This window comes from Atractosteus spatula, chromosome 2 (assembly GCF_055471065.1).
Source record: "Atractosteus spatula isolate fAtrSpa1 chromosome 2, fAtrSpa1.hap1, whole genome shotgun sequence".
Classification (NCBI taxonomy): domain Eukaryota; kingdom Metazoa; phylum Chordata; class Actinopteri; order Semionotiformes; family Lepisosteidae; genus Atractosteus; species Atractosteus spatula.
In genome coordinates this window covers 21225811-21239307 of record NC_142707.1, presented here as the reverse complement: position 1 = coordinate 21239307, position 13497 = coordinate 21225811, and the positions used below count along the sequence as shown (strand labels likewise).

Below are 13497 nucleotides of genomic sequence, written 5' to 3'. Positions count from 1 at the left end.
TGAGGTAAATTCCTACTAGGTACTTACAAGGGTAAGTCAATTAGGTTAAATATCGAAATAAACCAAAAAGGAAAATTTAAAATATAGCAACTAACAATCTACAAACTTTTCTACAAAATTTTCCTTGAACAAAATGTTTGTTTGGTTCAAGAAAATTCTAGTTTAATTGGACTTGTTGAGTATTGCACTCAATTTTTGAGTAGAGCAATCTCATTTCACTGTTAAGAGGAACAGACCATTATATTTTTTAAAACCAAAGAGCACTAATATTTAGTATTCAAAATGGGGCAGTGGTTTAAATGAGTTATTTTGAAACATATTGCTTTCAATGTTAAAATTACAGGCCTTTTAACCTAACATTATGGGGTATGTTGTCAATTTGTATATGTTTATCTTTGTAGTAGTGGAATGTTCATGTGATTTCTGATATGGGTTTCTAGGAATTCCATACTCCTTTCATGGGTCAATACCCTTACAGCACAGTTGACAAGCTGCTGTGCTGTGGTACAGAAAGTATGGACTTCTCCACTTATCAACCACACTGAAAACCTATATTTTCAAAGTCAACATCATGGTGATGAGTCCAGTTACAAACTAAAGGCATCTTGAAATAAAAAGTTCCAAAAATGTATTGTAAACATATAAAAACTTTCAAACACCATAATGAGATCTGTTTTTTTGTTTAGAACACTCACAGCACAGGAGTGCCGAACCATTTAAAGGCAAGTTACATTACTTTGAAATGGGCACAGAAGTCAACAGGCCTACCATTGCTCTGTGGTGCTGTTGTCTGGGCGACAATGACCTGTATGATAAACGCGTCATAAATAGCTTTGCAGGGATGACTAAGGTGTTAAAAACAGCAATATTTCAATCAGTTCCCCATTCAGAAAAAAGAATCTTGACCTTATCTTCTTTAATCTTTCATAACTAGTTTAAAATGTGCAATGTATGCCCCACTGTTTGCTGTATGCCTCATAACAGCACTGGCTTGATAATTGTCCATGCAATGCAAACAACTGCTTTTTTAATAGTACAGATTTTCAGTGATGACTTCCATTAACTTTTATACGATTTGCTTATAACCCTTCACATTGTCAGCTGTTACAAAATCTTACTGCATACCACTATCCTGCTAAGGTCACTGATTAATTACTTCCAGATTATGGTTTTATTATCACATTGCTTGCAACATGCTTTAGAACTCAATCATTTTCTTTCCATTAAAGCACTTGCAGATTTTTAGAATGGTACTGTAACAGTTAACTGACATATCAAATGATAAAAGTGGCCTTTAAACAAAATGCCTCAACCATCCAATCTTGTTTTTCAGATTACAAACTTCAAACCAGGGGTGAATAATTCTGGTCCGCAAAGGCCACTATCCAGCAGGTGTTATGCTTTAAATCAACTTGTCCAATTAAGCAAATAATGAGTTCAATTAAGTAATTAAGGGTATAGGTGGAAATAAAACCAGATACCTACTAGCCTTGAATGACTGGAGTTGTACACCCCTGCATTAAACATTGTACACTAGAATGTGACCTAAAGACCTGTTTAGCAAATTAAATTAAATTGAATAAAGAAAAGTGAAAAATAAAAGATACAAGCAGAATTGACCAAACAAATTACAACTGAGAACATTTAGGAAAAGGACGGTAACAGAAAATACCTGACATTTTTACAACACCATGTCAGATCTTAAAGATTCCCACATTGTGTCTGAGGTATTGCTCATTCAGAAGATGCCACCTGTATGTTAGGCCTTTTAAAAGATATAAGTAACACCAATATCAGTAAGACACAAGCTCTTATAAGAGCACCTACCTTAAACCACCACTTGGACATCAGAAAGTAATATTTCACACTCTCCTCGCCAAACTGCTCAGCCACGTACAGTCCCATAGAGCCATACTCATCGTAGATCTTCCTTTTGTTCTCATCGTTAAGGATAGAGTTCGCATTGTTAATTTCTTTAAATTTATCCGCTGCTTCTGGGTTGTCAGGGTTCTTGTCAGGGTGATACTTCAGTGCAAGTTTCCTGAAAGTTTGAAAGTAAAGACATTAAAGCAAAACAAGTGCATTGTTACAAAAAAGCCTGTTATGATGTCAGTACTGAGGCACTCAATCAATACGGCTCTTCAGCATTTAAGAATAATATGCTAGAAGGTTACAGAAGAACCATGTGTGAAATCACCCTGATTTTGGCATGATAATCTTAAATTTTCTTGAAATCCAGACATTTGTATATTTGTCATGAGCAGAAAGATATTTGACAATTCTTTGCCTTAAGTCCTTTTCTCTATAGGATACATGTGCCAAATTTCAGGAACATCAGAGCTGGTCATGCCAAAATCAGGTAGTTTTTACACAGAATAATGCCTCTCTGGTTCCTTCTTGACCAACTTTTGTCTGACTAAGGTAACATTAAGGATGAAACGACATCAGGACATGAGAAGAATAGAGGTCTAGTGCATGTGCAATCATACTCCTACCAACTGCAATCACCTGATGTTTGCAGGGAATTCAGTGCTTTTCTAGACTGTATCGGTCCTGAAGGCTCTTAAGAGAGTCAGAAATTAAAAGAAAACTGCAACTCTATTTTTAGATTGTGGGGCCAGAAAGAACTGGCATTGATGAGCACGTTTCAAAGTAAAATGTACACAATAAATTGTAAAACTTCCAATTTACATTGCAAAATAAACTACATTTCCAGGTAAGCTCAGCTCCATATTATGCGATTCAGAATGAGGCAACCAAACTTTCGGTGAGGTGAAGCTGTCCTATTACATTGTAAACCAGCAGGCTGGTGAATACATGTTTCTATTGGATTAAAATACATTTCTCTCGGCTTCAAGATGGTTTTGCCGACAAATACCACTAACTTGTTAACTGCATGCAAATCACTGCAGTGAAATTTCTACTACACAACCTGTACTTATTCACTTGTATATCAGATTACAGTAGTCATTACAGTGACTAGTGAGCAGGAAGGGGCCACTTCATTTTGCAATTTGCACAACTCTCGATGTCACCCGTGGTTTGCGACAAGGTACTTTCACAAAGGTAACGATTTCATGCTTAACTCGGATATTGTACATTTTTCAGACCCCATCGATTAATTTACTTTGTTACCCAGGTTTAATAGCGGGTCTGAGAAATTGAGACTGCAGTTCCCCTTTAACATTTTACAAATCTGAGACAGGTTATTCCCCACCCCCTACTAAAGTTCACAGCATCTTCAGCAACCGAGAGGCAGCAGTCGTACTGATCTAGCACCAATATGGTGCGTCTGGTCTTGGTTGGGATCCAAAGTGCCCTCACAAGCACTCACATCAAGCCCACCATACCAAAAAGTGGAAGAGAGTTCTGAACATTTATGAATCCTAGAGTGGTCATACTGTTATCACCATAATAATCATAAGTTCAAGAGACTTTCTACATAAGAATCTGCACAAAACCTGTTGGAAAAATAAAAACCTGCAGACCTACACACTGAAGTTCTTGTTTTGAACCATGCACAAAACAACTGTTTAAAATGAGAGAATGCCTTACTTTTTATTGCAATTACTGTGCCTTAAGGTGATACACCGTGAAAGGCACTATACAAAACTAAAGTTATTATATACAGGTTGAGATGCAAGCTCCAAGTCAGCAAGAACAATGTGAAGTTCACATCTGGCAATGACTATGCAAGCATGAGTAGACATCGAATGTTGCAAGACAACTGTACAAAAATTCTGGGGAAAAAAATGAAGCCCCAGGAAGTAGTTCATTGATTGACAGTAACCTAGGTACATTATGGACAAACAGCCCAGAAACCCTGAAGGGCCCAAGGCTACCAGTCACTTTAGTTTAAATGTTTGCTTTGAGTCACACAGAGCCATACCATGCCAAATACACTGTAGGCAGACACAACAGAACCTGCACCAATACTTTGGTGGTAATTGTCAATACCTGTAAGCTCTTTTGATGTCTTCTGCCGATGCCCCTTTCTCAAGCCCTAGCATCTTGTATAAGCTATCCCCTGTTGTGGACATCTTTCGTTGAGGTCGGTTTTGATCTGCCATGGTTCAATTCTGCTTGGAAAGATAAACAGAAGATTGATTAGTTTCTTTCTCACAGATGTATCTACTTAGATTTCTGAGGGCTTTAGCATGTCTTTTCAAAGTTAGTTTGTATCACTAAGATCCCATGTCATTAAGAATCTTGGTTAAACTTTTGACAAAACCCCTCAGCCCCTCAGAAAATGCAGGACCCATTATTTGACAACTGGCTTAAGTGAAATCAGGGTAAGAAACTAAGCTTAACACAGCCAGTGTTTGTCAACGTGTCACGTGTCAAGAGCACAACAACTACTCTCTGCTGAAATGGATTTGAAAGTTCCAGTAAAAGTCAGTTTAGCAAGAATGCTCTTGTCCCAAACCTTGCTACTGTCAAGAATGAATTACACAAAGCTCTAATACCCAATACCACTGGTTGTGCATTTTATTTGTCTGCTTAAAATAAAACATGACAAACTATCAATATGTAAAAGCTGAAGTGCAATGATGTCATTATGACAAGGGAAATAAAACCAATAATAATTATGCTCACTTTTTTCACAAACTGCATCTGTAAATTCTTTACTTCACACATTCAAATCCAAACATTTATTTTTAGTGCAGATGGGAGCAATTTTATGCCAATATCAGATGGATCTTAAAGTGCTAGCTACCACAATTACAAAATGACAGATTCACAGAGAAAGGTACAGCAAGGAAGCATTAAAAAGTAGCAAGCAGAGGTTATAACGTAGGAGTTCAAACTAGGTGGGTTTAAAATATAAAATACATGATTTAATTGTCATGAGCCTGAATTCCACTGTAAGCAGCATTTGTTCTTTAAAACAAAAGTTTTGATGGTGCGGTCAAAACACTATTACAGTAAAGGTAGATCCCAGATAAATGAAAACAGCCTACATTAGGCAGTGAATGCTTCTGTTTGGAAGCGAGTAGGTCTTATCTGGCCCCGGGTAATATATAAGAGATGTATTACACCGGAGGCTTTAATGATTCAAATATAAGTGGAAAACTAATTTGTAAATCTAGTTTACAACCTGAAAAATCTAACTTGTGATTAAACAATCAGTCTTCTATGTACAGGACTGCACACTACTACCACCTTGACAAAGCCACACAATATATAAGAATGAGGTCACAAAGCTGTTATTTAAGAGTACCCTCAGGATCAGCTGGAGGTACTCAGGACATGCAGTTCAATCTGTTGCTATGTAGTGACATCACTGTGACCCACTGGTAAGGCCTCAGGGTTTAAGACAATAAGCTTTTTGCTGACCTTGTAGATACTTTCAACTCATGAGAAACAATACACATCTGTTGAAATAAATATTGCACAACAGTATCATTTAGCAAACTTCAGCATTGAAACTTCAGCAAAACTGTGGGATTCGTGATCAGAATTACCTATACACTCTGCTTCAGAGACTGATGCAGCAAAGCACACAGTGGCTAGGACATTCATTGAAAAGGAGGTCATAATAAGCAGAGTTTTATCGTTTTTATAAGGGAAACAGGATCGTTGCACACAAAGTCCCTCGGGACATCCCTAAAGCATAATGAACCGTTCCTCTTCTACAAAGAAAAGAATACTCTGGCTTCAGCTTTCTGTGTTAATTATACGTGTGTTTCAGCCAACTAGTCCACTTTGACAAGGGAATCAATGAGTTGCTGTTTGGCAAATTCTGCCACACCAGATCCATGAGGTCAACCTTGAACGGTAGTCATGGAGACACCGTACCCGGTTGATGCCAGTGTAAATGCCAGTTGGCCTTTCCCAGTTTCTGTCCTTTGGTACGAGTCCCTTTTCCAAAACTGCTCCTCCATAGGATTAATCTTTCGGATATCCCTCTATTCTAATGGAATAGGTACTATCCTGGTGGACGTCTTCTTGGCACCACAGTCGAAAGTGGTAGGCCATTAGATTTTTTTATAGCTGTTAAGAGTTCTTGAGGTGGACAATCTTTTATCTTAGATCTCTGGGCACTTCTTTACCTTTCCTCCATGAGGTGGCAACAAGCATTTCAATTCTCTAATTAGCCTCCTTTAATAGCTAGTGGGAAGAAAGGAGAGTTCCAGATGTTTCTATAAACTTTATGGTGGTATGAAACTACCAGGTAACTAAAAAAACAAGAGAGGATTAAAATGAAAGCTACTACGGAAAACTAAGCCTACAAATTAAAAATATTTTTTCAACATATTTACATTAAAGCATCACCTGCTTAAAAAATATGCAATATATTGTGTTTACACCAATACTGACAGACTTGAAATTTTCATTGATCCAACAAACAATGAATGTGTACTTGCATGTTTTTCCTAATACCAGTGCATTTATACTATCAAGGGTAGGAATCATGTTGGAGGAAACACCATTTCACAATGGACCGCACAAGTTCTGCAAGGTTCTTCGTTGTTGTTAACTGAACAATTCTACCTTGATACCCCCTTGCAGAGCAGCCTTTCTGTGACTGGGAGATGTATGGTATCAGTGTTGAACAGAAAGCTTCAATGGCCTTTATCTCAAGATACAGAGTTAAACTGCTCTCACTGCACACTGCTGGCCTTCAGCTTTGCAAAGCCTTTCTAGGAGCTATTTGTGGTAGCAATTATCCTCATCCCAGATAAGAAGTGCTCCGGGTCTCAGAGAATGGAGCCTCAGCAACCAGCAAACTCTTTTTAAAAGGCACATCCACGGCTTGTAATATCAAGCCTCTTAATATGGGAGCTGCCAAAATATTAACCACACATTAAGGATATTCAACATTAGATTACAAAATCATATTTTTCGGTAAGCAACACAGGAGACTAACTTATATTTCCACATTTATAACTATGAAATGGCAAAATGAAAACATGCCCGAGCAAAATAAGTTGATGTTAGATGGGGTTGGAAGGTTCGAGTCAGGTGTGAGATAAACACAATTCATTCTCAAAGACGAGTGCTCACAAAGAAAACATAAATGGCAGGAAATTATGACACTATGATAATGCAATAACACATAGTAAAATGCACATTACTGTTGTCACTACTGACATTTATTGGACTGTTCTCTCCATGATGTCAAAATAGTAAAATGCATTACATATTTTAGCTATACCAGTGGTTCTCAAACTGTGGTACGCGTACCGGCAGTGGTACGTGGAGTGCCGACAGGTGGTACGCCAAATGACCCTGGAACTGTGTCGTGTGCGCTGAAAAATCGGGACGGGTTTTCATATTTTGTATTTTAATACGTGTCGAATATGCAGCCTACGTACTACGATACAGTGCGCGCTAATACTTCAGTGGACACAAGAGATACTCTGTAATTCTATACCACTCTAAAAGAATGAGTGCTACGGATGCAAGTGATCAATTGTATTTAAAAAAAGCTACTGTATCTCCAGCAAATAGAGAGAAAGGAGAATGTGCGTGATTTTGGAACAATGCCAACGTTGTAAACACAGGAATGCATAGAAATACGTGCTACGAACGCAGGTCATCTTGTGAGCACACGAAAGCGTGATAACAGAAAAATATTTAAGAACTGTTCTAATTTGAGAAAAATACACCGAGCGTCTCTGTGTTTCGCTCCCATGCGCATGAAATAAAAACTTTAAATAAATACGGAAATAAAAACGGAAACGCGGAAAAATGCAAGCTTGCAGATTGCTAAAGCAGGTAAGCTACACTATTTTTGAAGAACCTTATTTACCGTTGGCAAAAGAGCTGACACGTATTATGTGTAGAGAAAAAGCTGCTAAACAGCTCGACCTGCTGCCCCCCTCCCCCTGAAAGACACAGTCATTCATAGAATTATTGAAATGAAGGATTATATCAAAAGTACACTGATAGAGCGCGTTAAGATGAGCAGATGTTTTTCACTGCAATTAGATGAGTCTGTAGTCGATTTGGCCAATTTGCTCGTTAACGTTACATACGAGTTTGAGGGTACGTCCTATGAGGACTTTCTGTTCTGTAAGACGCTACCAACAGGAACTACAGGAGAGCACATATTTCAGCTTCTGAATGAATTTATCGAAGAGAATGGCCTCGACTGGATAAAATGCGTCTGAGTTTGTACAGATGGTGCTAGAGCAATGACAAGCCGACATAGCGGTGTAGTTGCACGAATTAGAGAGGTTGCTCCAGAAATTAATGTACGCATCTCTCCACCGCGAGACCTTTGCCGTCAAGAAAATGCCTGACGATTTAATATCTGTTAGACTCTGTTTTGAATTGTATCAAGGCTCGAAAAATTAATTCACATCTGTTTTGCTCAACTAAACAGGCTCACCCCTCTCACTGAAATGGTGCTTTTTTATGAGTTGTTGTTAATGTTTTTTTTCTGTAAAACACTTTGAGAAGCCACCTTTAAATGCGCTATATCAAATAAAGTTTATTATTATAATATTTATTATATGTATGTGTGAGTGTGTGTGTACTCGCGCTCATGTTGGTCATTGAGAATTTCTGGGGTTCCTATGAGATGATGACTTGTAGGTGGTACTTGGTCCAAAAAGTTTGAGAACCACTGAGCTATACTATTCATTGACTTTGCTTTTTGACATAGATAATCACATTAATTAGCATTCTGCATTGGAGACAGTGATACATATATATATATAAGATGTTTGCTGCATCAGCTTCTCACTATATAGTAGATATGTATACTGGAGGCAAAAACAAAAGATGTACATTGCTCGCCACTTCAACTTTTAGAATCATTTTCATTTTTTCCATTAATCCATTCAGGTCAAATCCATATGAAATGTTTTTTAACAGCTGTATATATATATATGCCTGGTAATGAATCACTTTTCTTTCTGACCAGACAGCTGCTCTTTCTTTCACACCTACTTCAAATAGGATTTGATTGCTTATCTTGCACACCATCTGTTCCACCACTGACTGGTGAACACCAGTGAGGTAACATTATGATATAACCAAATGAGACAAGCATACATAATGAGGATAGCTGCACACCATCAAAAAATTAATATAAATATTGCAGACTTCAGTTCAGACATGACGTGTCAAGTACTAAATGTGAGCCACCATGCCCCTAGAACCCATCTAAAAATTTTACCTTTACTATTTTCTTTCCTGGTGCTTCCATGTTTACGATTCTGTACAAATCCTAAGTAGAAGCTTTCTTTCATCTTTAAGACGCCGATTAGTGTTAATTACAGAAAGACTCTGAAAGAACGCCAGGAAATCTGATAAAGAGAACAGACCATCAGTGCTCAATATTCTCTGTACAATATGAATGAATATACTGCAGGATCCCAACCTCCAATACATGTACTGACAATTCAGTCCATGCATTAACAAGAGTGTGACATTATTGAAATGGCATATTGAAAGACTTTAACCAGTTTCCCAAACTGTGTATCATCACGCTGTTTGCAACAAAGTGGTTAGATTTGCTGATCTACTGTACATCTACTTACATAAGGATGAGAGGCAGAACCAGTGTCAATCGTACTATTGTTTCTTTTTCAGAAAGCTGCTTGGTCTTGGCAGGTATATAAGATTCTGGCAAAAAAAGAACATTCCTGGTTTTTAGGTCATTTTCTCCAGCATGGCTGGTGGGATCCTGATCCTCTCTCCTTGCCATTTCATATCCTCATGTTTCACTCTCCTGGCATCCCAGCAGTATTCAGCCTTCCTTCATTTTCTGGATGCTACCCTGCTTGTGTTTTGTATCCCTCATTGCTCAACTTACACTGTTCTCATTTCCACTCATTCAGAGTTTTAAAATATTCTTTTCTAAGAGTATATGTTTATAACTGCATACATTTTAAGATTCTTTCATTGAATTTTGCAGAAAGTGCTGCAATATGAATAGGCCAGTGTCTAATCACTGACCAAATCAAAATAAAGTTGTTTTTTCAGTCCAAGTTATTTAGGGACAATACTACCATGGACAATAAAAATGCCCACAAGTTTTACTGTTTTCTTTTGTACTGACAGAGAAGTTCACCTAAAAACACTGCTCTGCTTATCATATTATGCTCCTTGTGAACTAAAGAGTTTCACTTGTAATTTAAATTTTCAGTTTCACTTGCTAAGATTAAACTTGACATCTCCACTTTCACCTTAGAGAAGATGATACTTTGAGGAAGTAGCTGTATAGCTGCAAACTGTGGCTGGTGATTTGTCATCTTAAGTGGTGCAAAGTGTAGTTATGTATACAGTGTGAAACTGCCTGGTTACAAGCTGACATGTTACACACAATAATTGTAGCATGGTAATTTAGTACAGATGAATCAAGTTGAAATTTTCCCCTCCATCAGATTCTGAAATTATATAAAAAACAAATTATATAAAAAATTTAAATTTGGTAAATGGAAGCACTATTAGTACAGTGTTTGAAAACTCTGACAATGCCCTCAGGATATCTTTTAAACACGCTGGCACACAATTCTTCAGTAGATTTACATTTCTCAGTAAGGGAGAAGACATCCACCTAGAGAACCGGTTTTAGTCAATAGGTCCAGCATACTCTACTTCTTAAAGAATGTTCACCCGTCGTGCCTTCAGCTCTATCAGTCAAGGGCATCTTCCTCTGGATTTAACAAACAGCCAGACAGGAAATATAAATAAATAACATGTATAAAAGGCAGGAATAAAATAAGGCGTTTGCAGTGCTCAAACTGACAAAAACACAATTGTCTAAATTAGTATTTCCACAATGCTAGAAAAATAAATCAAAAGAGAATATCCCTTTTATAAGCACTTTATCCAATACAGGGTTGCAGGTAAGCACAGCAAGCAATGGGTGCAAGGCAAGGACACATGGAAAATGGCATGCCAGTCTTTCACAGGGCAGACACAAAGAGAGACGAGCATAAACTCACACCAGGGACAGTTTTCTCAGCCAATTAACCTAGCAGTATGTAGTAGAAGTATATCTTCAGACCAGAGCACATGGAGGAAACCCACACAATCACAGGGAGAACATGTAAACTCCATGCCAATAGCACCCCGGGAATTGAACCTGAGCTCAACAGAGCTGCAAGGCAGCAATGCCAACCACTGTGCTGCCCAAAAATGGCATATAAAAAATCCAAATAGCACAATGTCCGATAACGTAAGATGTATTGGTCACTTCAATCTTGTATTTAAAATGAGTGATCAAATTGATGAATGTTAACTAATAACCATCTTCAGTATTCCACTGCAGAGCCTTTCTATAGAGGTGTCCGTGTCTGCCCACACTTTAAGAAGGACTAACTAAAATATGTTCCATTCCACAAGATTGTATTAATAAATAAATAAAAAATACACAGAAATTAGATTTTTGTTGTATGTTGTAAAAAGCAGCAAGATGAGAAAATGAATACACATTGTGAACCATTTAAAGCTTTTTTTTTGGATTGAAACTACATATTCTATCGGTGCGAGTACAGCTCAACGTGCCAAAATGTGCGATAGGAATTAGTGAGAGAAATCCCCACCTACTTTCTACATGACTGAACAAAACAAAAGGAGGTCACCCCTAATTTTGAGATTAGAAAGATTAATTGGGATTAGAGCTGCAACTCTGACCGAGAATAGAATACCACGAGGTAAATGAGTGACCTAACAGTCTGCAAAAATATCAATGCCACCCACAGCCTGTTTCTGCTTAGCTCTCCAGGCACTCCAAAAGAGCAAATGATATTTTGGTGAGCCAGCTGTCACTATCCCGGCTTTAAAGGTGAGGGAGATAGAGGATGCCACATAATATCCCCATTTGTCAAATTAAGCGGAGTTCATTCTATCAATTAGGGAACAAACCAACCCAGTGCTAAATACATTAGATACCTAGGTGAATAAGACCTCTTAATCCAATCACAACCTTCTCATTACCATAATTGTTCTTACCAGCAGTGCTGCCCAGTCCTTGCTTTAACCCAGACCTTAGGGTTACTCAGCTTTGAAGGGGAGGAAGCAGGTCTACCACAATTTTTTTCTAAGAATGTTTCTAAGAAGCAAGCTTTTAAAGTGCCCCTCTCCCCAGGGAACTCATAGAAAAGCTTTTCTCCATTCTGGGAATGTTCTGCAAGTTTCACCTTTTCTCCTCTTGCATTACATTCACTGTATTTTAGGCGGTTCCTCACAATAAACTCAGCAATAAGCAGCCTGTGCAATTTTCCCTCTTAATTTAATTGTGACTTTGTGCCCCAATATCTATCAGAATATGACCTGACAGAATCTGTCTTGGAAAAGGCACAGCAAAGATCACTCAAATAGTAAAAGTATACAGTATTGTCAAGTTAAGAATGCTTGTTCTCAGTAGGTGTGCTTCGAATTTCAAAACGGTTTGAAGCAGACCTTGCAACCCATTGGGAGTTTCAGAGGGTGAACAGTTAATGTTTCCAAAAAGGACAGTTAGGAATTCTATCCCGTTTTCAATATTGCTCCGGGATAGACAGCAAGATCAACTGTGGCCATCACTGACCTGTTAAACTCTTACCTTAAGCGATGGGTTAACAGAACACTTAGAAAATGTTATCAACTCCAGATGAATACGAACAAAAGTAAAGCATGCTTTTTTAAATGACTGTGATAACATTAAGACCCTGTTATGTGTAATTACAGACTTAAAAACGTATTTATTTGTAAATGCTTTTACCTTTGTCTTTTTTTTTTAAACACTTCAATATCACATTTTGCAACATATACACATTTCACATTTCTTACTTAACACAGAGGCCTCAAAAGAATGTGAGTGTGGTGAGGCAGTTTCTAATGCACAAAAAAAGCCGCTTTCTGGAAAAAAGACCTTGATGGTGCACGCAGATATTCAACTATATATTCAGAAAGCTACATGCTTGTCTTTGTGCCATCTATTTATTCTCTCTCGTGCTGAATTTACTAAAACTGCCCAGCTAGCCCTCTCACTATGGCCCAGGCAGAAGAGCTAGTCTGAAAGGAAAAAAAAACAACAGTTCGGGCACATTACACTCTCTATATTAACAATCTCGCCTACGATGTCTGAAATTCAAAAATACCACACTGAAACCAACTGAGCTCCCTGCCTTGACTTGGTAAATCTGAGTAAACTATACTTTTTAATAGCACTGCAAACACTGTGTAGCTATTGTTCATCATTAGTTACAAAGACAAAAGTGCAGAGCCCACATAGTAACTGTGTGATATGGGATTGGTTGTTGCCTCTTTTTAACATTAAAAAGTAATATTTTATATTGATAATAAGGTAATAGGAAATATCACATTGCCTCTCTTAGGCCTCCCTTTTTCTTTAATGATGACAACTACTGCATTTGCAAACTTAAATGTTACTGTCAAAGAGAGTGCTTTTTGCCGTTTACATAAAATGAAAAAAAGTAACGCAGTTTTGCAAATGAATGCCTCTGTTCTAAAGATTTCAGTATTTTAGATTAACATTTGCCATCTTATTTCTGGGACTTTAAAAATTCTCTTGCAGTTCTCCATTGTGGTTAC

General features: G+C 37.7%; 1 protein-coding gene across 6 annotated transcripts in view; it reads right to left on the bottom strand.

Annotated features, from left to right (window-relative positions):
* Window positions 1-13497, bottom strand: part of dnajc5ga (DnaJ heat shock protein family (Hsp40) member C5 gamma a) — a 32317-nt gene that overhangs the window by 10574 nt on the left and 8246 nt on the right. For all 6 annotated transcript variants that reach the window (XM_088909387.1, XM_088909390.1, XM_088909392.1 and 3 more), the window contains exons 2-3: window positions 3958-4079; window positions 1828-2041 (exon numbers count right to left, since the gene is read on the bottom strand). In XM_088909387.1, coding sequence (XP_088765513.1) covers window positions 1828-2041; window positions 3958-4070 — 327 coding nt within the window. In that variant the 5' untranslated portion in view covers window positions 4071-4079. The remainder of the gene's footprint in view (window positions 1-1827; window positions 2042-3957; window positions 4080-13497) is intronic.